The 26,962-nt window shown below is 39.2% G+C and overlaps 1 protein-coding gene across 7 annotated transcripts in view; it reads left to right on the top strand.

The window, feature by feature from the left end:
- The window catches only part of SIM1 (SIM bHLH transcription factor 1), a 95,462-nt gene that overhangs the window by 42,059 nt on the left and 26,441 nt on the right, over nucleotides 1-26,962 (top strand). For all 7 annotated transcript variants that reach the window (XM_082405230.1, XM_082405228.1, XM_082405229.1 and 4 more), the window contains one exon: nucleotides 20,736-20,904. In XM_082405230.1, the coding sequence (XP_082261356.1) occupies nucleotides 20,736-20,904 (169 nt within the window). The remainder of the gene's footprint in view (nucleotides 1-20,735; nucleotides 20,905-26,962) is intronic.

A 26,962-nucleotide genomic window follows, 5' to 3' on the forward strand; every position in this document is an offset into this window, starting at 1 on the left:
ATTTATTGTTGAAGTTAAAATATGCCTAGAAAAATTAGTCATTATTATCTAACAAAAGCAGTGATGAATAGAAATGTTCAGTAACCTTGTTTTAATAAGCGGCTGCGACAGTGACTGTAGGAATTTTAGAGGCAGGTGGTGTTTTTACTGGCTTTTGTCTGACCAGTGTACAAAATGTTGGTGTTCTGGAAATCTGGAGAAGAAAGGGAGAAGACATTATGATTAAATTTAAATTTTTTTCTTAGTTTTTCTCTGGGTCCTTGAGGTTCCCTGAAGCTTGTATAGCTCTTCATTAAAACTCGCCCCACCCCCAAAAAAACCCCAAAACAGGAAAAAAAAAAGCTGACCAGCTCGTGACTTTCTATAAGACACACATACCCTGTTAGCTTAAAAAAAAAATCTTTCTTATAAACTTTGAGTGCCCACAGGGTTTGAAATAAGTGTTAAGTATGACAGGCCCTGCTCCCTGATTATTTTCAAGAGGAGAGGTAAATGCAGCTAGTGTCTAGTAACAGTGAATGTGGGGAAAGTCCAGACAGAAAGTATGGAGAGTGAAAAAGAGCATACTGTGTGAAACCAACGTAATTTTCTTGAATTTGTATTTCCTCGAGTTTGTTTAATTAGTAGTGTTAGTTATTCATAACCAGTTCAGATGGAAAACATTAGTACTTAATGTGAAGAAAATAGAAAATGTGGAACACCCAATAAACTGTGAAAAGTAATTTCTAGAAAAATGAACAGTCTTGATTCTCTTTATGTTTTAAAAATTAAACTTTTTAAATCTACTTTTAAGGATCAACCAGTAAGGTGTAACCATCTCATTTTAAAATATTTTAAAATGTAAATTTTGCAAACATACAAAAAAGTTGAAAGAATAGTACAATGAATATCCACATACACATCATCTATAATACAAGCCATATTTGCTTTCTGTCTCTCTCTTCCTATATGTATGTCTATTTGTATATACATTTATTTCTCCACTGAATCATCTTAAAGTAAGCTACAGACATCATGATGCATCATCCTTAAATAACATTCTCCTACATAGCCACTGTACATTTATTATGGCACATTTGAAGTGTTCAAATTACTGTGTGTAGAAGGTTGCAAAAATATACATGAGATCTAGTTTACCAATGCCATTAAAGACAATCCGCCACTGAAATTCATCAAGTACTCACTGATGTGTGACCTCATTTAGGATGACTGATAGACAATATTTTGTGAGGCAACTTCTGTAGGATATAGTAGTAAATGTTAGTGTATTTTAAACTAGACTTCTAATGAGACTTGTAAGCTAATACAATTCTGATATTTTGCTTGGAAAGTAAGAGAGAAGATTTTCAGAGTAATTTGGTAATTTTGGAATCAGATACATTTCATATCTTCAACCATTTTTTTGTTGTTATTGTTGTTGGTAAAGAAGCCTTCTCTGTTTATTTCCTAAGTTTAGAATAGAACAGTGTTTCAGTGGAAAATCTCACGTGCTGTTTTAGAGTGATTCACTGAACATATAGAAGAAAGTAATTTTCTGTCTTACACTTTCTATCTCAGTGTTACAGAAAGCAGAACAAATAGAGACAATTTACATTAGTGGTCTATATAACACTTGCTATCTACTGAATAATCCTTTGAATTTGTAGAAAAGTTAGGGCAAATGCCAAAGGAGACATACTTTCTTCATAGAAAAGAAAAAAAAAAGACGGTGTCTACACTGTAATTATTGCAGGTCCCATAATTTTTGTTCTTCTTTGCATAAAACCACCGTAGTTCTCACAATTAAAAAGGGTTTTTAAGTGTTAACATATTCTGTGACTATAAACCCTTACGTATCCTTACCATAAAGCAGCAGACACTAAAATATGCTCATATTAGTTTGCCTTTCAAGTGTGTTAATAGTACTGAGCTAATTTGAGCACTTAAATTTAAAAATTTTTTTAATTAATTTAAAGGCCCAGTGATATTATTGCTATTACTAGTAGGAAATTTTAGAAAATGCTTTTTAAAAACTTGACCAATAATTTGAGTAGTTATAAAAATGGACTTTATTTTTCTGGCTTTTGTAGCAAAACCACCCTTTTCTATTACAAGTAGTGTCGAATGAAGCACCTTTTGACTTAGCAATCTACACCAAAATACGAAATAATTTATTCTCGTGCCTCAGATCGATGGAGCACTCATTGCATAGGTTTAATGTTTTTGATCATGAAAAATAATAATCATGTACCAATGTATACCCATAAATTAGGTTTGATCCCTAATTGTGTTGAATTATTATTAGGATAATATTGAACATCAAAGCCCCTTTTGTCCTTTTCAAATGATCTTTTATGTAACTGAATGGTCATAGAAGCAAATTGAAAACACATTTGTATAGATAGTAATTTATAACAACCAAAGCTATTAATAGTAATTAATAATAATTTTATAACTACCAAAACAAACTACCTTTTATTAAAGGAAAGGGCTCGGACATTTAGTCTGTTTTACAGTACCTAATACCAGTACTCACTTAAATAACCTTATCTTTCATACACTTTTCACTAATTGTAATTGTTTTAATCAAAATGATCTGTATTTAGTTTTGAATTTCTCATTTATACTCAACATTTTCCCCCCATGCTGAATACATATTTCTTTTAAAGCGCTGCCACATTCATTACTTAATTTGCTCTTTTGACATCTCTGTACAGTGGTTGGGGCCGGGATCAGACTCCCCATTTTCTAGTTGAGGAAGCTGAGGTCAGACCTGCTGAGTAAGTAGTGAGCCAGGGTTAAAGCCTGGAATGTCACCTGTATCCCCCAGTTCTCTGTACGGTGATGGTGGGGGAGAAAATGTCTGGGAGAGAGGAATGGCTTTAAATGAGTAAGGGCTGTAGTGTCAGGCCACCCAACTTCTGGATAGGCTTTCATCTGGTCTCATGATGGAACATGAAAGTTCTGCCTCTGTGTTGCTGCTTCACAAGTATGTACAGGTATTGACAATTGAGGGGGTTAAATTAGCAGTGCTACCTTCTCAACGACATTCAGTTAAGAATGTATCTTTTTTTTTTCCTTTAAGGGCATTTTCACTGTGTAAGAAAAAATGTGGCCTGCAAACATTTTAGTTTTTTATTGAATTGCTTGCCTTTAGATTACACAGATACAATATTGCTATTACTAATTATTTCTTTTCTGCAATCAGATTTAACATTTTATGTTCTTTTTTTTTTTTTTTAATTAATTTATTTATTTATTTTTGGGTGTGTTGGGTCTTCGTTTCTGTGCAAGGGCTTTCTCCAGTTCTGGCGAGCGGGGGCCACTCTTCATCGCGGTGCGCGGGCCTCTCACTATCATGGCCTCTCTTGTTGCGGAGCACAGGCTCCAGACGCGCAGGCTCAGTAGTCGTGGCTCACGGGCCTAGCCGCTCCGCGGCATGTGGGATCCTCCCAGACCAGGGCTCAAACCCGTGTCCCCTGCATTGGCAGGCAGATTCTCAACCACTGCACCACCAGGGAAGCCCCATATTTTATGTTCTTGTTAAACAAAAGTCAGTGAATTGGCAAACCAAGTCATCCTTTTTTTATCACATGAGACACCAAATTACCTCCTGTGGTGGCAGGCTATTTCCAAGAGAGAGAGACAGAGAGAGAGAGTGTTTCCGGGCGTCAGCCCTGGCCCTTTTCTGTTTTTGAAGGATAATGGCAGAAAAGGTCGTCCCCTGGGGACTCTGTTCAGGGGCTGGGGATGGAGAGCTTCCCAGCATGCTCTGGGCAGGTGCGTCATCCTCTGGCCCTTTGGCAGTGCCACTGCCTGGCCGCTTCCCCTTCCGCAGGCCCCTCTGGCTTCCACTCCTTCCTTTGCTGTTACCCTGACCTGGATGGCACTGACTCACAGGACCTCCCCTTTACTTCCTGGGTGGAGGACGCTTGGTGCTTACTAAATGACCAGCCTGACCACTCTTCTCTGGCTGTTGGGAGGAGAAGGGTTCTGATCTTTGAGTCACATCGTGGAAAAACATGGATCATTACATTTGAAGGCAGGGATTCATCCATGTTATTATGAATGGATGGACAAATTCAAATAAGGCTTGACTGGAACTCCAGAGAAACATGTTTTTGTCTTTTGACTTCGTGTAGTCATGAGGCAAACGCTGTTATGTTTGGTACAAGATGTGAGTGTGAGGAGGTGGGTGGATTATGCATACCTTTTTTTTTTTTAATTGAAGGATAGTTGATTTACTTTTTTTGGATTATGCATATCTTGATAATTTAGTAAAAGGCTGCTACTTCCTTCCCCTTATCCAGTGCTTTCCTCTCTGTTTTCCGTTCTCATTGGCTTGTGACATCTTTCCAGATGAGCAGGCGGTGATAGAAAACTCATTTGGGTTGAAGTGCTGGTGTCTGTGTTTAAGCCATCATGCCAAAAGGATAGGTTGGAGTTTAGATGGAACCTGGAAATACCCGAGTGCCTATGAGTGGAGGGATTTAACATTCTGCCTTGTCTGAAGGAGTAACTTCCCATCTCCTTTCCCCCTGCTGCAGGCATCCCAAGGTCCAGAGAGCTGGCAGTGGGCAGAGGTGGTCCATGGTGAGGGCAGGGCTAAGGGCCGTGAGAGAGGAACTAGCTTTTGTTGGGCACTGACAACGTTTGGGGTCTGGCTGAGTCTGGGCCATCTGTTTACCATCTGTGACTTTTACTCTGGGAAGTTATATTGCACTAGGATCGTGATTTTGTTTTTTTAAAAGCACAGTATCATTCGAAGCAACCTGCAAGGGAAAGGCGTGGGCTTTGGTGTCAGATGGATCCAGGTTCGAATATGCGTTGCTGCATAATAGCTGTGAGACTTTGAGCACAGCTCTACTCCTTTGACCCTCTGTTTTCCCATCTGTGAAATGGAGACATTTGCACACACTTTTTAAGGACCGAGGGGGATTAAATGAGATAATGTACGTATAGCACAGTACCTGGCAGAAAGCAGATGCTCAAAATATCTTAACTGTTGTTATTAGCTCTTGCCAATTATGTGAGGTCAACTGAAATACTTTGGAAGGAGATGAATAATTTCCTCTTTAACTTGGATTTCAAAATCCTCGAATCCACAAATTTAAGTGTTTATTTTCTTTCCCCTCCCCAGTCCTTCCATTCACACCCCTCCAAGCATTGTGCTCTTTGTGTGTGGTGGCTTCTATAGTTTGATTAAGCTCACCCTGTTTTTCACTGGTGTCACTGTATGCTCTAGAGGGAGCTGAGATTTCTGCTTGGATGGAGGTAAGCCAGCCTTTACCAAGTGCCTTATTTGTGCCAGGCAAGGTAGAAGGTGCCTTACATGGTGAAATGGTGTTTACAAGGAAAAAGAGGGTTCTAAGAAACTAAGCTTTTATCAAATTTCTGAGGTTAATTTAGTTGGAACCAGTGTTTTGTCAATTTTACCAAGTCAGCAATTATAATTTAAAGTGAATAAAACCTGCGACAGTGGCATTTTTGATGATCAGTGGAGGCTTTTGTATGTTCCCTATCTCTCTACATGGACTGGGTATGGCTATCTCACCAGTGTTTTACAGAGGATGGCAGATTGCAATGATTTATTGCGTATATACATGAAGCAGAAGTCTTGGCTTCTCTTGAGTAGTTTACAACTTAGTTGACAAAATAAAAGAGTTTCATTTAAATATTTAAGAACTCAGATTAGTCTAGTTTGAAATGATATGGTACACTTGCACTATTTGCTAAGGGCACAGAATTCAAAGGAGCTTGAAATGAAGGTGGAGGTGTCAGGGAAGGAGTAGAATTTTAAGGGTTGGACAGAAGTGGGATCTTTTGAGATGAAACAATGACTTCCACACATTTGTCCCATTGTTCTTTTTCCATAACGATTTCTGTAACAGTTAGTCACTCTTCAAATTCGATTCAGCTGTGCTTGTCTCACTGCTCTTGTCTAAGCTGGGTTTCTTTCTGTCTCTACCTTTTTACCTGAACTTTTTTTGTTGGAACTGAGCGTGTTCCATCAGGATTGGAAACTGTTTTCCCCAAAGCTCTTACCTTTCCCAAATGAGTACTAGTATATCTTCAACATGTTCATCTGACTTTAATAATAAATATATATACTTCTAGCATCCAGGCATAGGACATAGTTTTTAAAGTTTTAAGGGATGTCAGTATTCTGAATTGAACTTAAAATCTTATTGAAATGAATACACAGTGGCACCACAGTGGTATAATGGTTGTATTTTAAAAATTATTTGTAGGAAGTAAATGTGAGATATACATTAGGACAACAAACAGAAGCAGAATGGAGGAGAGGGAGGTGTAAAGAAGCTACGTGGCCAGCTCCAGATTTGCAGAACCGGAAGGCCTCCCCAGTGCTGCGTTTGACATTGTAATCCTACTATTAGAATATGATGCAGCCTAACCCCTAGGCTTCTTACTGAGATGTTTCAAACTCTGATAACCACAGGGATGTTTTACAAGATATTTGAAAAATGTGTTATGAAATGAGCTATCACTACATTTTATTATGCAATATAGCATATTAGTTAAGGGTTTGGGCTCTGGGTCTGTTGCCTATTTAAATCCCAGCGCTGCCACTAACTCTGTGATTGTGGGCAAATTGCCTAACTTCACTGTCTTTTTTATAATCTGTAAAATGTGGGTAATAATTATATCTACCTCATAGAGTCGTTGTGAACATTAAATGGATAATGTGTAAGGTTCTTGGCACTGTGCCTGATTACAAAGTAACATGGGATAAGTGTGAATTATTAGGGCGATTATTTCAGTGAAATTAAATAGAATAATTTTTGGCCTGCCAGTAAATGCAGAATAAATGTCTGTGAGTCTTTGGGCTGAAGGAGGGAAAGCACAAGTCTTCAGAAGGCCAAGGGTTGCCCAAGAATGAGAAGTCACCAAACATTCTGATGTATCTGGAAAGGACTGTGAGACCATCCTTCAGTTGGTTAGTGCTAATAGGTCCTTAAGCATTTATAAATGATTTATTGAGCACCTATTATGTGTCAGGCACAGTGCTAGGTTCTGAGGACATCAAAATGAACAAGACAATATCTGCAGGAAAAAGAAATAAGCGCAAGTCCAAGCTATAGCCTACCTTGATTTCTCCATAGGTTTGCTGATGACTGAGATTCCTTCCTGGAGGGAAGTGCTTCCATCCACAATTAGAAGGAAGAGGGCCCAAAGTACCTTGGGACTGTTAGGGCGCCCCTGGAGAGAGGTGTGTGTGTGTGTGTATGTGTATGGAGGTCATGATTGGCAGCAAGGTAACTGATTGCAGGCTAAGAAGTCCAATTTTAATTCTCACAAGGACATTACCCAGGGCAGGTCCTGTGTATCTCATTACCTGAGCCAGAGAAAGAGAGCAGTTGTGCCCAGGTTGACTTTTGTCCTTTTGGAATGATGTTGAGTAGATATTTGTTCTGCTTTGAATGTGATTTTTGAATATTTTGTGGGGCTGACTTCTAATAGGATTATGCATCTCAGCAAATTTTAAATTGAAGAATCTCTCTAGAGTCAAAATAGTCTTTGCCGATTGATTACATTTTTAGGAAGTGTTGCTAATTATTTTAGGTTAATATAATTAAACTTTTCTTTTATAAAAGGAAATTCCCAGGCATTGCTGCTGCCTTGCCCTGGAGAGACTGGAAGATGATTATCAGCTCCAAGCTGAAGGAGGGGTGGGAAGGTGCTCTTGTTTGTTGCCAAGCTTAGAAAGGTTGGGGAATAAGAAGGACTCGCATTTGAGGGGCGGTTATTTTGTGCCAGAGGCTCAGAGAGACCAAGTGACTTAGCCAATATAACACAGCTCAAGAGTGAGCATACCAACCCAGGGTCCAGACTCCAGAGCCCATGCAATTTCCTCTTTGATATGCCGTTTTTAAGCTGGTAACATTGTACTAGGGTGAACCATATGAAATTGCCATTTCTGTATATTGAAATAGTCCAAAATTGGCAATTTTATATGATTCCACCTATTGCTCAGGAGGTAATAGGATGTTTCGCAGAGATTTTGCCAAGGTCTATGGATAGTTCACTCTCTTGTTCAATATGGGGTCTCCACTGCTTGCCAGAACCAGCCAGCTGCCATACAGTATGCTGACTTCCAGGCCCCAGCCCATCTCCCCTCCACCAGTTTAAGCACCAACAGTCATGGCATGTTCACAAAACAGCAGTCCAGAAGCATCACCTGTAGACCATTATTTTATTTAGAACATCTAATATTTTACCAGGATTCAAATGCAAGCTGCTGTCTTTACTAGAAGGATATCTTTCCTTTGATTGATTGCTAAATAGATAGAGCTTGTGAAAGGATCTCTTTTTTTTTTTCCCTGGGATTTCTTGTTCAAACAGAATTTGTTGTATCCACATCAGTAAAGCCGTGCTAATGTGGGCTGCTGGCCAGATCGTGGAAATAGCCTCATTATGTTGAACTGGATGTCATAATGGTACCCATTAAAGTGGGATTCTCTCTGTGTTTGTACTTTTAAATCCAAGTCCCCTGCCACTTTTTACATCTCTCTGAGAATAGCAACATTCTCTAGTAATGCAATCTGAGAATGTGCTGGCTCTCTCCTCCTCCTACTGAAAACCACGATAAAAATAGAATCCTGGTTTCAGAGCATTTTTAGGGGTTTGTGGCTTGCTTCTGCTCCTCGGTCATTCATTTCACTCTCTGCGCTTGTGATGACTGTAATGTGTTCTGGTGGCTGAAGGTAAGGACCCACGAGATTTACTTCTTTCAACACTCCCATTAATTGATATCGGTGTCCAAATATATGACAGGAAAAGAGCAGCATATTTTTTCCTCCAGAACTAACCAAATGCAACACAAGAGTTTTCATTTTAATTTTTAAAAAGCCGTTAAGAGACTAGTAACGTCACAGCATTTCTGTTAGCTGTTGAAATCTTGCTACAGTCCTGGCAAAGTGAAGTATTTGTTGTGCTGGATTTGGGTAATGGACCCCTGCAGGGTTACAGCTCAGAGATGCTGGAAGGATGAAGCCCACAAAAGGGAGGGCAGAGTGGGTGTCAATCTCATTCCTGCAATTAAAGCAGTTAAAGAAATAGCAAAGTGCAGGGTGGTATTTATTGTGAGGGTTAATTGAAAACCAGGGGAAAATATTTAGAGATGCTACATGGCATTTCACATTGTAATCTCTTTTCTATTTGTGTCTCATCTTGTTGACTCAGTAGGACCTTCATTATAAACAAATTTCTATCCTTAGAATCAGCTTAATTTCTGTGACTGTAATTAAGAGGATGGTAAGAAATGCTGTAGAGCATAGTCCTCTCTACTGAAAACTAGGCATGTTTCTTGCATTCACTCTGCAAGTATTTCCCCAGTGTCTACCACATGCCAAGCTCTGTGGTAGGACTCTGGTATGACCAAGTCAGACAAGGTTCCTACCCTCATGGAGCATAAACTTTAGTGGGAAGAAATAGATAGTACTTATAAACAAGTAAATATGTTTTATAATGTCAGGAAATGAGGGGGAAAAAAATTAAGGGACAAAGAGATGGAAGTGGTCAGGTAAGTCCTCTCTGAGGACTCTTAAATGAAGGGAGGGAGGCAGCCATACCAAGACCCGCAGGGAGAACATTTCCAGCAGTGGGAAGCAAGTGCAAAGGTCCTGAGGTGGCAATCAGCTTGACAAGTTGACAAATGGTGGAGGACACTATGGCTGGAGCAGAGAGAGAGAGAGGGGAAGAGCAGAAAAAGAGGATGCTACAATAGGCAGAGTCAGATCATATTGGGTCTCAAAGGCTTTGGGAAGCCAGTGGAGAGTTTTGAGCCAAAGGCATGGCATGAAGTAATTTCAGCTTTGAAAGGATCATCTGGCTGATGTGGAGAATAGGCCTTGGGGTGGGTGATGGGAAGAGGCAGGGAGACCAGTTAGGAAATGATTGTAATTGCCTAGATGAGGGAAGATGATGGCTTGAAAGAGGGAGGTTGTGGTGAAGGATCAGATTCAGGATATTTTGAAGGTAGACCAATGGGGTTTGCAGATGGACTGGACATGAGTTGTGAATAAAATAGGAGTCAAGAGCAGCATGTAGGTTTTTAGTCTGAGCAACTTGAGTGAATCATGGGAAGAAGCAGATTTGTAGGAAAGGGCAGCCATCAAGGGTTGTGTGTGGACATGTTTAGTTTGAGATGCCTGTCGTTCATCAGAGTGGAAACACCAGGTAGGCAGTTGGATCTGGGTGTCTTGGAGTGGAGAGGTCTGAGCTGAAGATGAGGGTCATCAGCATATGGAATTTAAAGCCAGTGGAGGGGCTGAGATCACTAGGCAGTGGGTGTTACTAGAGAAGCAGCCTGAAGACCAAGCCCTACAGCTCTGAGTGGTTTAGAGTCTGCAGGAATAGGAAGTGCCCAAGAGGAGGCTGAAAGGAAGCAAACAGTCAGGGATGGGAGTAGTTTGGTGAAATATATGCAGTCAGGGCAGGCCCTGGGGAAAGTGTGAATTTTGTCTTTGGAATGTTCCCTCCCTTTTCAGTGGTTTTCCATCTTCTCTGTGGTGCCCTTTCTTTCAACTGATTCTTTTAGTTTCTCTCATCCCTGATAACAACTGCTCTAGTTCTCAAAGTGTGGTCCCCTGACTGGCAGCATCAGCACCATCCAGGAGCTTGTTAAAAATGCAAATTGTGGGCTCTACCCTAGACCTACAAATGAGAAACTCTGAAGAGTGGAGCCCAGCAAGCTGTGTTTTAATACATTTTTCATGTGCTTCTGATGCATGCTGAAATTTGAGAATCACTGCTCTAGAGAAAGAAGCTGATAAACTGAATCAATGAAAGATAATAGATGAGGCTTACCCTATTATCCTTTTCTGAGCCATCTGTCTAAAGCCAAAGAAATAAATGTCTAACAACAGATATTGAGCATCAACCTCTAGACCATTCTTGAGACATCTTCATGGGAGCCAAGGAAACATCTCCAGCCCTAAAGATAATAAAAGCAGGCAGCTGCCTATCCTGTCTTTAGTAGTGGGCTCTATTTATAACTATATATTCTGTATAGTATTATACAAGCTCTCTGACTCCAAATATGGCGACAATGAAAAATTTGGCATTTCAGTGGGCAATTCAAAATCTCTAGCAACAATTCAGAACTTATTTTGTTAAAACACAACTTATTTACCAGGCAATTTAAAATATCTGAATACCAAGGCACATAATAATAATAATGATAATGATAATAAAACATTTGTTGAATTGTGAATTCTTATTCATAAAATACATCTCAAATTTATTTTAGCTGTTTAAATAATAGAGTTTAATGTATATTTAGTTAAGCATTACAGTAGTAAGGACTTAAGGAGATTAGAAATAAATGAATCCAATTAAAGAACACGCCTGTGAGATTTGATATGTCCTAGGTATGAATGAACTGTTTGCACAGCAACTGTAAAGAGACCGTTAAATGATTAACTATCTAGAAGAGGTTTAATCAAGAATAAATGCTATAGGACATATTTTAAAATATTTAAGTTAAACAGATGAAGACTTTGTGCATTTGAAAACATCACATCATGCCATCATTTTTTGCTGCATCTTTTCCCAGGGAGTTCGAAGACTGAGGTTCAACTTTTCTGTGATCTGCAGACATGCCAGGGCCTTGTGTTGTGTAGAAAAGGGCAGAGCTTCCAACAGTGCCATGAGGTTTGACCTGTGGGGCCTCCTCACACACTGGGGGAACTGGGGGACCCTGAGATCTTGAGGATAGGATTCAAATTTCCCAGTGTTGGGGAAAGATTATTTCTTCGCGATTACGGGTATCTTTTCTGTTCCTGGAGTTTGTGTGGGGTGAAAACAGGAAGTGTGCTCTTTCACCCTCTCTGCCAGAGGATTTTAGGGTTTAGGAATCAGCTTTGTAAGGGTCAGAAGAACTAGGTGAGAAAGCTATTCCTGTGAGAATAGAACCTCAGCCAAATATAAGGTGTTAGGTGATGGATTCCCCCATTACCTATCTATCTTAGCTATTGGAAGAATTCTAAAGAGAACATATATTTGAAAAACATCAGCTTAATAATTGACAGCGAAGGTGAGAGGGAAGGACAGAGAGGGTGGGGAGGTGAGACAGAATGCAAAGAGATGGAAAAGAGGGGACCAGAATAATATGTGTGCATTTTATTTTCTATTTGTGAAAATTTTTAAATGTAAGAAAAACTTGGTTGATATTAATATCATTTTTTTTTTTATATTTGGCTTTTTTTTCCCTCCAGAAGTGGGCTAAAATTAGGGATTCTCCTGGGAAAGGAGACCGACCATTTTTAATTTACGCCTTTGATGAAAGAGGCAGCACATTTTGCATTTAATTTATTCGAATCTAACTTTTAAAGTCCACCTCAAGAAAATAAGAAACAGCACAGCTATAAGATCAATAGGATTTGGAACTTAGACCAGGAAGATTCACAAACATACCTAAAACTTTAGTAGCTAGATATAGAATGAATTCTGAACGTAAAAAATTAAGTTCCTCAGAACAAGAAATGTGGCCCCAAAGTAGGGTTTATGCCATTTAAACAATGACAAATATGTCATCTATAACTCATATGAAACTAAATTGTTTTAAGAAACTCCATGACAAGACTTTCTTTTTCTCAGTCATAAGTAATATTTTAAGTTATAGTCTCCAAAGAAGGAAACATAAAGTCCTATAGTACACTTGAAAGCCTTCAGAGACAGATAATTCTGTAAGGTAGGAAGGGTGGAAAATAGATCAGAAAGTGAGTGAAATATATAGGCACCAAGAGAGCATAAGGTCATTTGGACATTTAAAAATTATTAAAGGTGTGCATGAGAAGTTGAACCTATGGGAAAATAAGTTTAGTAGTGCTTTCTCTCTTTTGTAATTTAACATTCACAAAGAAGAAACCCTGGATATGTAAGGAAAAGAAATTGGGGAACCATTTCACCGTGAGGTAGGGGTGCCTGAAATTTGCCTCAATTAGTGTTTCTTTTTCAATAAATTTTTTTCTGATTATAAAAGTCATTCATGTTTATTATAGAAAAAACTAAGATAATGTGGAATGGTATAAAGAGAACGTAAAGAACATCGTTAATCTATTTTCCAGATCTCCTCTGTTAACATTTTAGTTTTTTGCCTCCCACTATGGTACATGCATATACATGCCTATACAGTACATGTTGATTTAAAAAGAGAAAAATTTTCACATTATCAATAGTATTTTTCACATTATTAGAGTAAAAAAAAATGAATGACTGCATAATATTTTATCACATTGGTAGGCCATAATTAAGTAATGCTTCTATTGTTGGTTCTTCCTATTTGTTTATTTATAATTAAATACAAGAAATTATGCTGATAAACACCCTTGTATATAGACTTTTGATACTCATCTCTGATTATTTTCATAAGATATATTTCTAGAGGTGGAATTACTGGATTTAAGGTATGAACACTCCTAAGACTCTTGATAAACATTGCTAGTTCACTGTCTTACCAGTAGTATATAGAAATACCCATTTATTTCACCTTGCCTTCGTTGAGATTTATTGTCATTTTAAAAATCTTTGCCAATTTGAAAGGCAAGAATGACATCTGGTAGCTACCTTAATTCACACAGGTTAGTAGTAGTGAGGCAAAACCTTTAAAAAATTATTTCTCAGCAATTTGTGCACTGCTTACATCCTTTTCATATTTTTCTATTGCAGAGATATTGTATTCATTAGTGATTTTTAGAAGTGTTTCTCTGGATGTTTAAAGCACTATTCCTACTCACCCCTTCATTATAACTGTAATGCTTCCAAAGACATGGTTGAGGATGAAATTAATTTAGTATTCTAGTTTGCCTAAATATCACATATGCCATGCCTGAATTATAACTTGATAAAAAATAAGTGCATTTAATTAATATACATACCACTAAAACGGTAGCATATGATTTGTTTCTTTGACTTAAGATCTCACAGAATTTCAGAATGATCATTATTAATTATAATATGGGAATTTAAGAATCCCTCACATAAACTTGCTTACTTAGCAGATATTTCTTTCTTATTTATGTAGAAAAGTTTGCCAGTTTTTTGAATTTTTGGTCATTCGGATTGGAGAAGAATAACAGTTTATTGCCATGAGAATTATTTTGTTAATCACTTGCAAGTGAGCGTCTGTTCTCTGTAAGATATTTGTGCTAGACAGTAAACAGAGACTATTAGAAGAGAAGGAATTTAAGATATGCCATTCACTGTGAGACAGATTTACAAGTGCCAAATGAGCGGTGGGACAGTGGTAGAGGAGCTCAGAGGAGGGAGCAGGGAGAGATCACTGTGGCCAATGGAGAGAAGGAAACAAAGTCAGATGCAGTATGGTGACAGGTCTGGATTTAACTATATTTCAACTTGTGTCGTGGGTTTGTATGAAGGTGTTACACTATCCCTGTTGTGAGGATGGTTGGTCTTGCCATATCTTACATTATAGTTTTTGACTTACTTTTTGGTGGTTGTTGTTTGTTTACAGCCCTGTCTTTCCTTCTTGAAATCACAAAGTGATAGCAAACCTCATTCACCCTCATGTAATACTTACTCTCACATACGAGAAGGGTAAGTCATCCCTTACCCTTGTGAGGCCATCCACTCCCTAGCATGTTGGATGAAACCTACAGAATGGAGGAGAAAGAGGTTTCTAGGCAATGTTTATGGAAGACCCAAGACTTTTGGGGAACTACTAAAATCACCAAATCAAATGGAGAAAACCACAAGGAGCAAACACAGATCCACTTATTAGTATGAGACTATTACATTTCCGAGGGTGCCTTAGCCTAATTTCCCAGCAGATTGTCTAAGTCTGTGAGCCCCTCACAGTATGGAATCATCCTTATCAGCTGTCTCTGCTGGGCTCCGTGGGAGCCTGAAAATGAAACAGAAAGTAGGTCTCTCTGCTGCAGAGGCTTACCCAGTGGCCAGGCAGTAACTCTGCCAGGATATAAAGAAGGTCATGCACTTCGTGTAACAGTGACTCTAGAATCCAATTAAAAAGTTTCGCATAAGGCACAGTCATTCCTACTTAATCCGATCACGGTTTAATGCAATCCTTTTCTTATTTCAGTCAGCGCCTTTGGAGCCAAATCAATTGTATGTCTTTGTTTCCACGTTTTCCTCGGTAATTTGATCACCTTCAACCGTTAAAAAAAAAAAAAAAAAAAAAAGCTCAATTGGGAAATCTGGCAACATCTTTTACGAATTGCCACATAACATAAAGTCAACAAACTCCAGAACCGCCAGCTCCAAAACTGACATGACAGAAACAAAAATTCAGTGGAAACAAAAGCAGAAAAGGGTAAGGCAGAGTTGAAGAGGGAAATTCTTGCAAAGAACCTTGACTCAGCATGAGCTGATCAAATTCTGTTGATTACTTCTCTGTATACTCATTCCCACTCACTTGAAGGTCGTACATATGTTGGTGCTGCTGTTGGCATCATGGATGCCAGTCTCCCAGTCGAGATGATAGACATAATATTGATGCATTTCTCTGAAGCTGACAGTACCTTTCAGCAGCGAAGACACCTTTCATTTGCTTTGCAAGGGCATCACAGTGAGCTTCCCATATGGCAATTTGGCATTTACCTTGTGAGTGGTCGTGGAATATTGCTTAAGGAAAGGCTGAGAAGGCCAATGATGCAAAAATAGCCCCTTTTATTCTATTGGAATTTGAGTAATTCCAAATATGTACATGACTATTATAAAGTTTAGCGTAGACTCAGATGGTTAATTCTGCAAATTGAATGATTTCTGACTGTCCATAATGGAATAAGAGGATTACTTTGGTCTGTGTAAATACGGGTGAGATTGACAAGCTGCAAGTCCTAGTGATTGCAAATTACCCATTTCACATTGCTTTCAGAGCCTAGGTACCTGAGGATGTCTATGGCGCTGGTACAAGTCGTTAAAAAGAGAACAAAAAAAAAGTAAATTGAAAAATACGCCAAGTGGCATATGTCACAGTTCCTCTTTCAATATGCCAATCATATCTGGGAGAACAGCATGAGCTGCCCTTGAGAGGGTTACCTATGGGGTCCTTAACATGGTCTATGAGGCACTTCTCAAGAAAGCTTGAGCAGGGCTGAGTCCTTCCTTTATTAAAGTCAGCTAAGTCAAGCTCCTCACCATACTCATTTCAGAGTCTAAGTTCTGTGCACCCACGTATTTTATTTTGTCCCACTCCACAGGGGAGCACTGAACGGCTTTACTAGGCATACACCTAACTCTGAGGATGTGTGTGTATACCAGAATACACCTCACTAGGGGAAGGGGGCGAGGTAGAGCCAGACTCTTCTTTGTGTCTGAGTTTGGAGGAGGGAAATGGAACTCAGTAATGTGATTCCCATCAGCATCTAGACCTTTAATCTATACAAATGAAATACTCTATTTAATAGAATTCTAAAAGTAAAACAAATGCTTTGTTCTCAGTGAATCTGCCATGCAGAGTTGCTCTTGGCAGTACATCAACCGTACTTGAAATGTCTTTAAGTGGGTATTTTTTTATTGTGCTTTTCATCCTAACACATCTTTTGAGCTGTTAGAGTCTCGAACAGAGAAACAGGAAGGCCGAGCTCCTCTCTGAATGCCAGGTCTGTCTTGCTCTATGGTCTTCATTTGCTGACTTAGCAATAAAGAACTTAATGAACTTAATAAATATGTTGGCCACACTACAATAGAGTTTAGAAGCTAAAAAGGAACAGAGCAAACAAAAATGAGTTTGGGATAGAAAGGAAAGAAATACAGCATAGGGAAGTGTTTGTAATGAAATGTATTACAGTTGCTACCAAAGTGGAACTATCGCTTTGGGGAAATCAGGTGCCAAAAAGTGCCATCGAGGGTGGAAGTGAAGAAATAATACTATTTATTGAGCATTTACTATGTTCTAGGTACTGTGCTATAAGCTTTCCACATAATATTTCATCTGAACCTCAGCACATCCCTGTGAATTTCAAAGAGGAAATTAAAGTCTACACAGGTTGTTACACAGTAAGAGGCTCAAACTGTGATCTATCTGACTTCATGATCTTCTGCTTAATTTTGGAGGATTTGTTTTTGTATTTTTTGGTGCACCAGAACATTACTATTTTAACTGGTGTATCCAAAGTATAACTCTTTTTTGTATTTATTAGCTTTTTCATGTGTATATGTAGAATTTAAAAGCATTTACTGGCTTTCAAATTTTATTTAAGCCTCTTTAATTTGGAGTATTTTCTTCATTGGAAACTATGCAAAAATTTTGGAGAGACTTTTTCAGTAGTTGAGATGCATACTCTGGGGTCTGATAGTGTGCAAGAGAAAAGTGAATCCTTGTTTACTCTCTGCTTGTAGCCATGAAGTCTCTGTGCTGAAATGTTGCATTAAGAATGAGTTGACAAAAATGATTTGGCCAGTTTTCAGGGGTGCATGATTTTTGCTGTCAGTCGTAGGGACTGAATGGATACTCTGCTGCCCAGCAGACAGAAGTACATTTGACACAGAAGATGGTCAAGGATGGGGGCTCTACCTCCTGTCAGAGCCTAGCTTGCTCACTGGCACATGCATGTGACCTCAGGGTCAGGTGGGTCTGGGGACTCACAGCCCACAGGGGTCTTTTTCCACAAAGAAAGGCTGTTGGGTTCCAAGTTATTAGTAGTCATTGAAGAAAACAGTCCTATTTTAGTTGCATCCTTACCTTCTTCCTCTTCCATCTGTGTGAACTATTGTGCAAAATGCCATTGGAATAGACAGAGTAGGTCTTGACTCTAATCTTCTAGGAACTTAGAATCCACTGGGAAAGATAGGACATAATCTCTTGAAAAATAAGATTAGAGGAGGAAAGAGATAAGCTTCTGGTTCCTTCCCCACTTCCCTCAGGAACTGGCCCTGGTGCCTTGGTCATGAGGGTAGTGACTTATTCCTTCTGTTCATTGCTGTGTCCCCACGACCACCACAAAGATGCTTAGTAAACACATACTGAAGGAATGGATGGGCTTAGCAGCTGGGAAGGGCTTCCTAGAGGTGAGTGGGATCTAAGATAGTTCTTTATAAGAGGGGTTTTATAAGTATGTTTTGGAGCAGAGAGAAAATCAGGAAAGTATAAGGTCAGTTTGGGGAGAACTATTTTGGATGAAGTGAGGGGCTAATGAAGGAAAATTCTGAGATATTGTCAGAAAAATAGGTGGGCACCACATTTTGGCGGGCATTGAGGTTCTGACCAGGGAATGCTCAGAGCCTGTGCCATGTGTTGTCCTTGGGAGTCGATTAGAGCTTAGAGTGTATAGCAAACCAGTGATGTGATCAGACTCCCCAAGCCCAGGAGACAAATCCCATGCCCACCTTCTAAATTTTTTTTTTTTTTTGGCCGCATGGCATGTGGTATCTTAGTTCCCCGACCACGGATCAAACCCATGCCCCCTGCCATAGAGCGTGGAGTCTTAACCACTGGGCCGCCAGGGAAGTCCCTACTTTCTAAATTTTTGTTACTCACATAGGAGAATTTTTTTTTTTTTTTTTACTTTCACTGAGTAGATGGACTGTTTGATAAGAAGCCATTGCAATTTGATGACATCTATCACTACACTCCAGTTAGTTGCAGTGATATTATTGGACCTGTTTTAGCTGGTTTCTATTCCTGGTCACTTGAGGAGGAACTCCTTGCCTGAATTATACTTTTGCTTTTGCCGGATCTCTCTGTAGAAGAATAGGTAGGGAAAAGGAAAAGAAGGTTAATGAATATTCGCTGAACCATGGACACCTGCCAGTCACTTTTACATATATAATTTTATCAATTTGTTACACTGAATATAGCTATCTTAATCTGAAGAGCATTGAAAATGCACGGAAAATGTTTGAAAAGGTGAACCCATTAGAGAAAGGAAAAGTAAGATAAGAAAAAAATAAAGGAAGCCGTGGAGTTTGTTGCACAAAATGCCTGACCTGAGGACTTGTATACTTGCTAGAGGTGGTGACACATCAGACTTGGGCTCAGGGCTTTTTGACTTCATTGCAAAGAGGGAAACATGATGAATGATATGATTCACAGTGCTTGTGAGATAAAAAGAAATCAATTACTCAGGAGCAGCTCAGCTAGTTCTGGAACCTGAGAGAAAATGCTCCCACGAGTCCTCATAAAGAAGACTCTGAAACATTTTAGTCTGGCTGCCAGTGGGAAGGGGTGAGGAGTGAGCTGAGACTCCCCGCTACCTGGGAGCAGGCTGAGGTGGTAGCTGGGGGCAGGGCCAAGCTGTCATCTGTAGTCCCTCAATTCCTCAGCAATACCTTTGTAACGAACTTTGTGAGATACACTCTTTATCCCGGTCATATCACAGTCTGCAGTTATTATGTTTATTTGTTTATTATTTCTTCTCCCCAATAGATTGTAATCTGCACAAGGGCAGGGACTCTAAATGCCTTATCTATCCTTGCATCTCCATATAGCACAAAGTCTGGTATATATTAGGAGCCTAATAAATATTTACTGAATGAAGGAGTAGGAAGAACTGGTGGGAAAGTGTACCCTAAGGTAATTGAATTAGTTAGCCTGTTGAAAGGGATTTTTTTTTTTTTTTTTTTTTTAAATTTATGGCTGTGTTGGGTCTTCGTTTCTGTGCGAGGGCTTTCTCTAGTTGTGGCAAGCGGGGGCCACTCTTCATCGCGGTGCGCGGGCCTCTCACTATCGCAGCCCCTCTTGTTGCGGAGCACAGGCTCCAGACGCGCAGGCTCAGTAATTGTGGCTCACGGGCCTAGTTGCTCCGCGGCATGTGGGATCTTCCCAGACCTGGGCTCGAACCCGTGTCCCGTGCATTGGCAGGCAGATTCTCAACCATTGTGCCACCAGGGAAGCCCTGAAAGGGATTTTTTAAAAAAATATAATTTAATTAATTAATTTGTTTATTTATTTTTGGCTGCTTTGGGTCTTCATTGCTGCACGCAGGCTTTCTCTAGTTGCAGCGAGCGGGGGCTACTCTTCATTGTGGTGCACAGGCTTCTTATTGTGGTGGCTTTTCTTGTTGCGGAGCACGGGCTCTAGGCGAGCGCAGGCTTCAGTAGTTGTGGCACGTGGGCTCGGTAGTTGTGGGTTGCGGGCTCTAGAGCACAGGCTCAGTAGTTGTGGCGCACAGGCTTAGTTGCTCTGTGGCATATGGGATCTTCCTGGACCAGGGCTCGAACCCATGTCCTCTGCATTGGCAGGCGGATTCTTAACCACTGCGCCACCAGGGAAGTCCCAAAAGGGATTTTTAACTAATAGACTAGATACACTAGTTTGCTAGCCATACGAATATCTGGAATGTTTACCCAGAATGACTGATCTAGGAGCAGCTGATAGAAGACATTCTTCTTGCCAGTGATTAGATAGCATCAGATGGTCAGTTGTCTATGGCGCTCACCCCACACAGAAAATTTTTAGAGTAGATTTTATAATCCATATCTTACCAGTGAGGACACAAAAGCTCAGAGAATTTGAATTATAAATTTATTTTCTACTTATATAAAAATAATGAAAAATGTATTTTTTAATCAAGACATCTTCATGAGCATATCATATAATTTAGCTGTGGTACCTGGGGCAGCTACATTCACAGGCATCAGTTAAATGTTAGGCACTTCTAAAATAATCAAGGTGTTTGTGGAAACCAGTTACATGGCTAACTTTTTCTTGCTTCCTTTTTGAATATGAATGGCTGTCATTTCTGATAAGAGAACATGTGTATCCATTTCCTGTGGCGGCCGATTAAGGGCTGTGTCTTCCCACCCTGCAGAGACACGGAATACAAAGGGCTGCAGCTCTCCCTGGATCAGATCTCAGCCTCCAAACCAGCCTTCTCCTATGCAGGCAGCTCCACTCCTGCCATGACTGACAGCAGAAAGGGGGCCAAGTCCAGGCTTTCCAGCTCAAAGTCTAAGTCCAGGACTTCCCCATACCCTCAGGTAGGTGCACGGCCATTTGGCAACTTCCTGTTTTTGTGACTTGGTTTGGTCTCACAGTAGAGGAAGTATTAAAGCTGTTTGGAATTAATTATCTGGCTTTAGTACATTTAAAACTTCTATAAATCTGGAAAGCTTTCTAAAAATATCTTCTTCCTTTAAAATAACTGTGCTAGTAAAAATTTGAAGTGATCTTGTGGTTTACTGCTTTTATATGAAGGTTGTGAGAGGCTTAGTGGCAGTCAGAACCATAACTTTATTTCAAGGAGATTGGTCCTAAATTTTTTCCTCTACACTGATTAACCAGAAAGAAGTAGCCAGCATAGAAGAATATGGAAAACAAGAGCCTGATGTAGAAAAATTGAATCTTAGGACAGGAACTGAAGTCAAAGGATAAGTTAAGAGGTGGAGGCAAAAGATCAAGGATACATTTCACCATGAGATTTGAGCACAGATGGACTATTTATGGGGAGGAATGAAACAAAGAGCGTCTTCCAGATGGCAGGAGTGGTAGAAAAAGCAACCCTCTTCTCATCTTTGCAAGGTGGTGAGCTGATGAGACCCAGAGGAGGTATTCCAGAGACACTGCAAGGTACAAAGATGAGTCCTGATGCTCAGAAGGAAAAAAAGAATGTCTTTCTTCATTAGCCACTGAGATATAGAAACTTGTCTGTGTCAAGGTGTAGGGACAACTCTCTCCTGGCCTGAAGGAAGTGGGACAGAACTGAGGATTTCCCACTCTCCATACCCCATGACCACCTCCACCTTTAAGGGTGCCACATCCAAATTCCTGCAGTTCATTAGAGTAACTCAGGAGATGATTCCTGGGCTAGTATTAAACCAAACTGAATTCGGAGGCATTTCATCAAGGTGGTCTTTATCATTTATGTTTCTAAATATATTTTTTAAAGTAAAAATGGCAAACCAGTGGGTCCAGAAACTATTATTTTCTTACTTATTAGAGCTATACTATTCTGTTGACTTCTACAAGTGGGTACTGCTTGAGGAAATGTCATTCATTGAACTAATGGTCACTAAAAAGCTACTATTTGCTAGATTATTTTAGCAGCTTGCTGTGCAAAGGTGAGAAGATCATGGGCCCCAAGGGACTGATGTCTGGTGCCACAGAGACCAAATTTCTTTACCCTGACAAAAGGGAGGGGAGTAGATGTGTGATGCCTGGACATTTTTCAGTGTACACCTTCTGTTATGAGGACTGAGCACGTTACTTATAAAGTGCATTTTAGTTCAAGTCACTGTGGAGGAGGAGTTGCTTCTTTTTATTGAGTATCTGAGCAGCTTTTCTTATTACTATCTTGTACCTTGGGAAAAGAGTTTTACTGTGTCTTTTTATTACTTGGAAGGATGAATTACTCCTTTGGGTAATTCTATCCTTATATGGATAAGAGTGCTGGACACTTAGATGAAAGGAGAATTTAAATTAGGAAATACTAAGATAAGAAGGAGTTTATCCATTGTTATATAGAAATTAAGCCACAAAAACAAAATCTCCCCACTGGACTTCCAAAACCTCATTGCCTATGTTTTCTTTCATGCTCAGCTCTTAAGTCTAAAATTTCTTTAGTTTACTCTAATTGTAGACTACCTACACATTTAAAAAAAAATGTTTTAACTGCCATTAGACTGCTCCTTGGGTTTATGTGGGGAGGAGTTAATTTGAAAGTTGTACATGTTTCATAGTTTTAAAAAAAAGCAATACAGAAGAGTGGAAAGTAGAAAATCACCCACTGTTTCCTCCTTTTCCCTCTCCAAAATGGTGGTTTCTTCTAGAAATATTCTATGATGTATCTATAAAAATCAGTCACATGCACACACATATATCAACATAGGGTTTCTCTTGACTTTTTTGTGTTCATTTTTGTGATTAATACTTATATAAATGTAATCCTTAGAATTTTGGCCCTATGTCTCATTTGAAATCTCAGTCATGAATTAAGTTCACTTAACATTTATGTGCCTAGTAAAGGTTATTCTTTAATTATGTTTGCTTTAGATAATCATGGTGCTAGGTCAATCATTGACTGAGTTTCTAGTACATGGGCTACTAATATGTAGAAATCAGAAATGGAACACAGTCTTTGCTTTCAAGGAGCCACTTGTGTAGACAGAAAAAGGAACAGTCTTTGCAGTGAATTGTCATGGGGTGAGCAGAGGGTCCTCTGGGGACACAGTGGAAAAGCCTGACATCCAGGGCAAACTCATCTGTTTCTGCTGGAAGAAAACAACTCAGTACCATCTTGGATTCTAAATCCTCAGAAATTTTAAAGAAAAAAAATAATTTACCTTCTCAAAAGTCTTATTTGGTCCAAATTGCCCTTATATTATTAAGGAGTACTTATTCTTCAGTTTTCTTGCATCATTGCTCTTATGTGTCTTAGACTCAGTAAATGCTAGCTGAGTGCCTACATCAGAAAGATGCTACACTGGCCATTGTGATGAATGAGGGTAGAGGGTAGGTGTTGGGTAGAAGGTGATAGAATATAAAGAAGTGGTATAAGAAATGCCCTTAAGTGTTGCAGTACAGTTGGAATGATAAGTTATATACTAGGATAAGGAGTGTATAGAAGATGATGTATACAAAAGGCTTTAGGAGTGGTGTCAGCCTGGATGACCGGGGAGGGTGTTGACCTGGGTTTGAGGGTAGAATTCAGGTATATGCACATAAGGGAAAGGAGAGGACACTTCAGAAAGACCAAGATTCTGAAGAGATGCAGGAACACACTGTTAGTGTGACTGGGCCTGCGGGTGAAGTGGGGTAGGGTAGGTCCCTGTGGATAAGGCCAAGGGGTTATATGTTTGGAAGCATTCATTGATTAGTGCCAATATCTACTAGGCTAAGGAGTTTAGATTTTGCTGTGTGGAAAACCAGTAAAGGTTTTGAACAGGAAATGAGAGCATTAAGGTGGCGGAAGCAAGGCAGACTACTCGGGATACTCATTTTAGTAGTCTTGATGTGAGTCTAGGAAGGTCTGAGCTGAAGTTCTCAGCTGAAGTAAAAAGCATTGTAAAGGAAGGATGAATAAAATTATTTTTATCCTTGGTTGCTTGTTCTTCTCATCGTAGATGTATTTTGATCATTATAGATTTATTTTGAAATTATATTTTAAAGCTTATATTTTTTAGTTAATGACACACTTACACTGAATTTCCCTTTATATTTTAACAGACCCATAATAAATACATTTCTATTCACTGAATGGTCAAGCTTTGCATGGTATTTAATTTTAAATGCTTTTGCCTCTTCTCAAAAATAAAAGAGAAAATCTTTTATTTTTTGTTATTTCCATGTTTACATGTTTTTACCATGCAAATTCTCCTCAGATTTTTCAAGAGGCCATTTCCAGAGCAAAATTGAGCTTGTAGGGTAACATCTTGTGCCTTTTATTAGTTATGAAATGGTGATTTAATGATTCTATCAATATTACTTATTAGGCTCTTTGCTCTATTATGTATTAGGCATATCTAGAAATTTCTAACAGACGTTCAAAGCATGGCAAACAGCAACATTGCTTTTTGGAATTATCTAGGTACCCTTATTTGAAGACGTGAGACATGCACAGATTGTAATGCACTGCCACCACCAAGTTTGTCTGCAGTAGTAGATGAACTTTCAGGTCCCCTCCTGGTATGAGATGCCCTTGGGAATAACTTGACTATATTATAGTCACTTAATGAAAGACTGAATCACCTTTGTACCTCTATGTATTACTCGGGACAAGAGAGGTCAAAATAGAATTGTTTTGAATGGTTTTGGAAAAATTGTTGTAAGAAATATTATAGATAACTTCCAAAGATTCTGCAGCTAGCTACTGTGCTGCTGTAGAGCTATCTTACCACTATGACAGTTGTATTTTATTGTTATTGGGTTTATATTCATGAAAATAGCAACTTATTTTTTCACAGTTCTGTTGAATTAGAAATATTGAGCTTATAGAATTTATTTTTCAGATCTTATCTCTAGCAATTGTTAGCAGCAATTGCTAGAGTCTCTTTCACCTGTTTTTATGGAACTAGTCATGGCTACTCTAATACAGTTGGAAGTTATTTTGCCATAGTTTAGCCATGTCAATCATGAATAAATTGCCTCCTGATTCCAGTTTCCTTTTAAACTTCTCCTCTTGGCATGTTTATAGTTGTTACGTTTATTAGAGACAGTGCGTGCCCTCCGGTTTTATTGCATCATTCTGCCCTCCTCTTGCTTTTTCCCTAGTCAGTAATAAGCAATACACTATATAATTCTGTAATAACAGTGCATGCATAAAACTGTGTATGCTTCTGCAATCTGAAAATATTTAATCTCTTGTTACAGATACACTGTAACACTTGCAGGTTTAACTTCACATCTGTTACCTTAAATAATCCCACAGAACCCTCTTAATTTTCACTGCCAGCAATCTGGTTTCCTTTTGGTGAAGGTAGAAACTCTCTCCCTGCAAAGGGTCTTTCTGACCTCAAAAAAATACATCAGTGACTGCTATGCTGACTTTTTAGGCTACAGAGAAAAGAAGGACCAAGAATTTCTTAAGTGTAGTTTTCCCTTACACATAGTAATTTTATCTCTACCAGGATAGATGTCCCTTCATTTCATGTTTTATATGTTACATGAAAACATGTAATCCTTAACCATTAACAACGACAAAAACTTTAATGCATCATGCAAAAAAAAAAAAAAAAAAAAGAGGTTATCTTCTCTGAACTTCTTACACTACAGGCTTGTTTATATTTTCTGGCCATGTCTAAACTTCAGATATCTTCTCTTCTATAGAAATATCAGGAGATTATTAAAGTGGACCGTTATGGTCTTTTTAGATTGTCTTCATAAATAAACCTCTAAGTATTATTTTAGAAGGCACTTCACTCAGCAAGGTGAGACCTCTGTGTTACAGATTTGTACTTTGATTTTTACCAACTCTTGCATTTAGTTAAATATTTATTATGTGCACTAAAATGCTAAAGGTGGGCCCTTAAGGAACCATGTCCATGGTCTCACTGGGGAGGCAAGACCAACATTTTAGACAGGAATTGTAAGATGTGGTTGGTCATGGGACCTCCAGGCCCCTGCGTCTGCCTTTTCATTCCCTTGGCACATGGTTGGGGGAGGGGCAGACTCCCCATTAATCAGCTGCCTTATACCCCCAAATTTACCTTCCACTACCCTGCTTCTCTCTCTTCACTCAGCCACATGGGTTTCAGGAGGAACCTGGGGCCTTGTTTGAAATAGGCCAGTGAAGTCTGCTAAAAAGCACACACAAATTTGCTGAGGGGATGTGCAAGGTAAAGGAATGGTCTGATTAAGGGAGTCTGCAGAGAAAGGTGACATTTTAGGAGGTGTGATGGATAGAAAGGGTGATGAGATGGAAGGAAATAACAATGGGACCGGGCAAAAGTGATTGTTTCTAGGACAGCCTACCTGCCATTACAGGGAACTTCTTTGTCCTTCACCTTGCTTGGGAGCACAATAGTGCTCCAATATTGGTAAAGGTAAGGTAACTATTTATGGTAGATAACTAGGTATATAGGATTTGAAATAGGACCAAAAGATGATATACTTTCTTGCTAAATAGTTTACTCAAGGAGGCAGATATCGCAAACAACAGTTTCATTGGTGTTTACTGAAACATACAATATATAATGATACGTGTTGTGTAAAATGCATTCCCAATAGTGAGAATCCAATGATGACAAATCTCACACAAATTTAAATGAACAGATGCCTGTATTTAGTCATATTAGATTTATATGTTAGGCAGCAGGACTTCATTGAATAAGAAAAGACCAATGAGAAGAAAAAAATGAAAAAAAGTGGAATGAATGAGACTTTGCAAAAATTAGAAGATGAAAGGAAGAAAATTTGGAGGCAGTAAATGGAGACTTTAAGATCCTTGAGGACAGGAGATGTTGCCCTTGATAACAAGATTGCCTTGGGCACCCAAAAGCCCTTAGGACATATTGAGTGAGTGGGTAAATGAACTGACAGATGAGCCCACCAAGGTGAAGTTGATAAGATAGGTGGATAAAGAAACAGAGGAGAGATGAGATG

This window comes from Balaenoptera borealis (assembly GCF_965194805.1).
Source record: "Balaenoptera borealis genome assembly, chromosome: 9".
Classification (NCBI taxonomy): domain Eukaryota; kingdom Metazoa; phylum Chordata; class Mammalia; order Artiodactyla; family Balaenopteridae; genus Balaenoptera; species Balaenoptera borealis.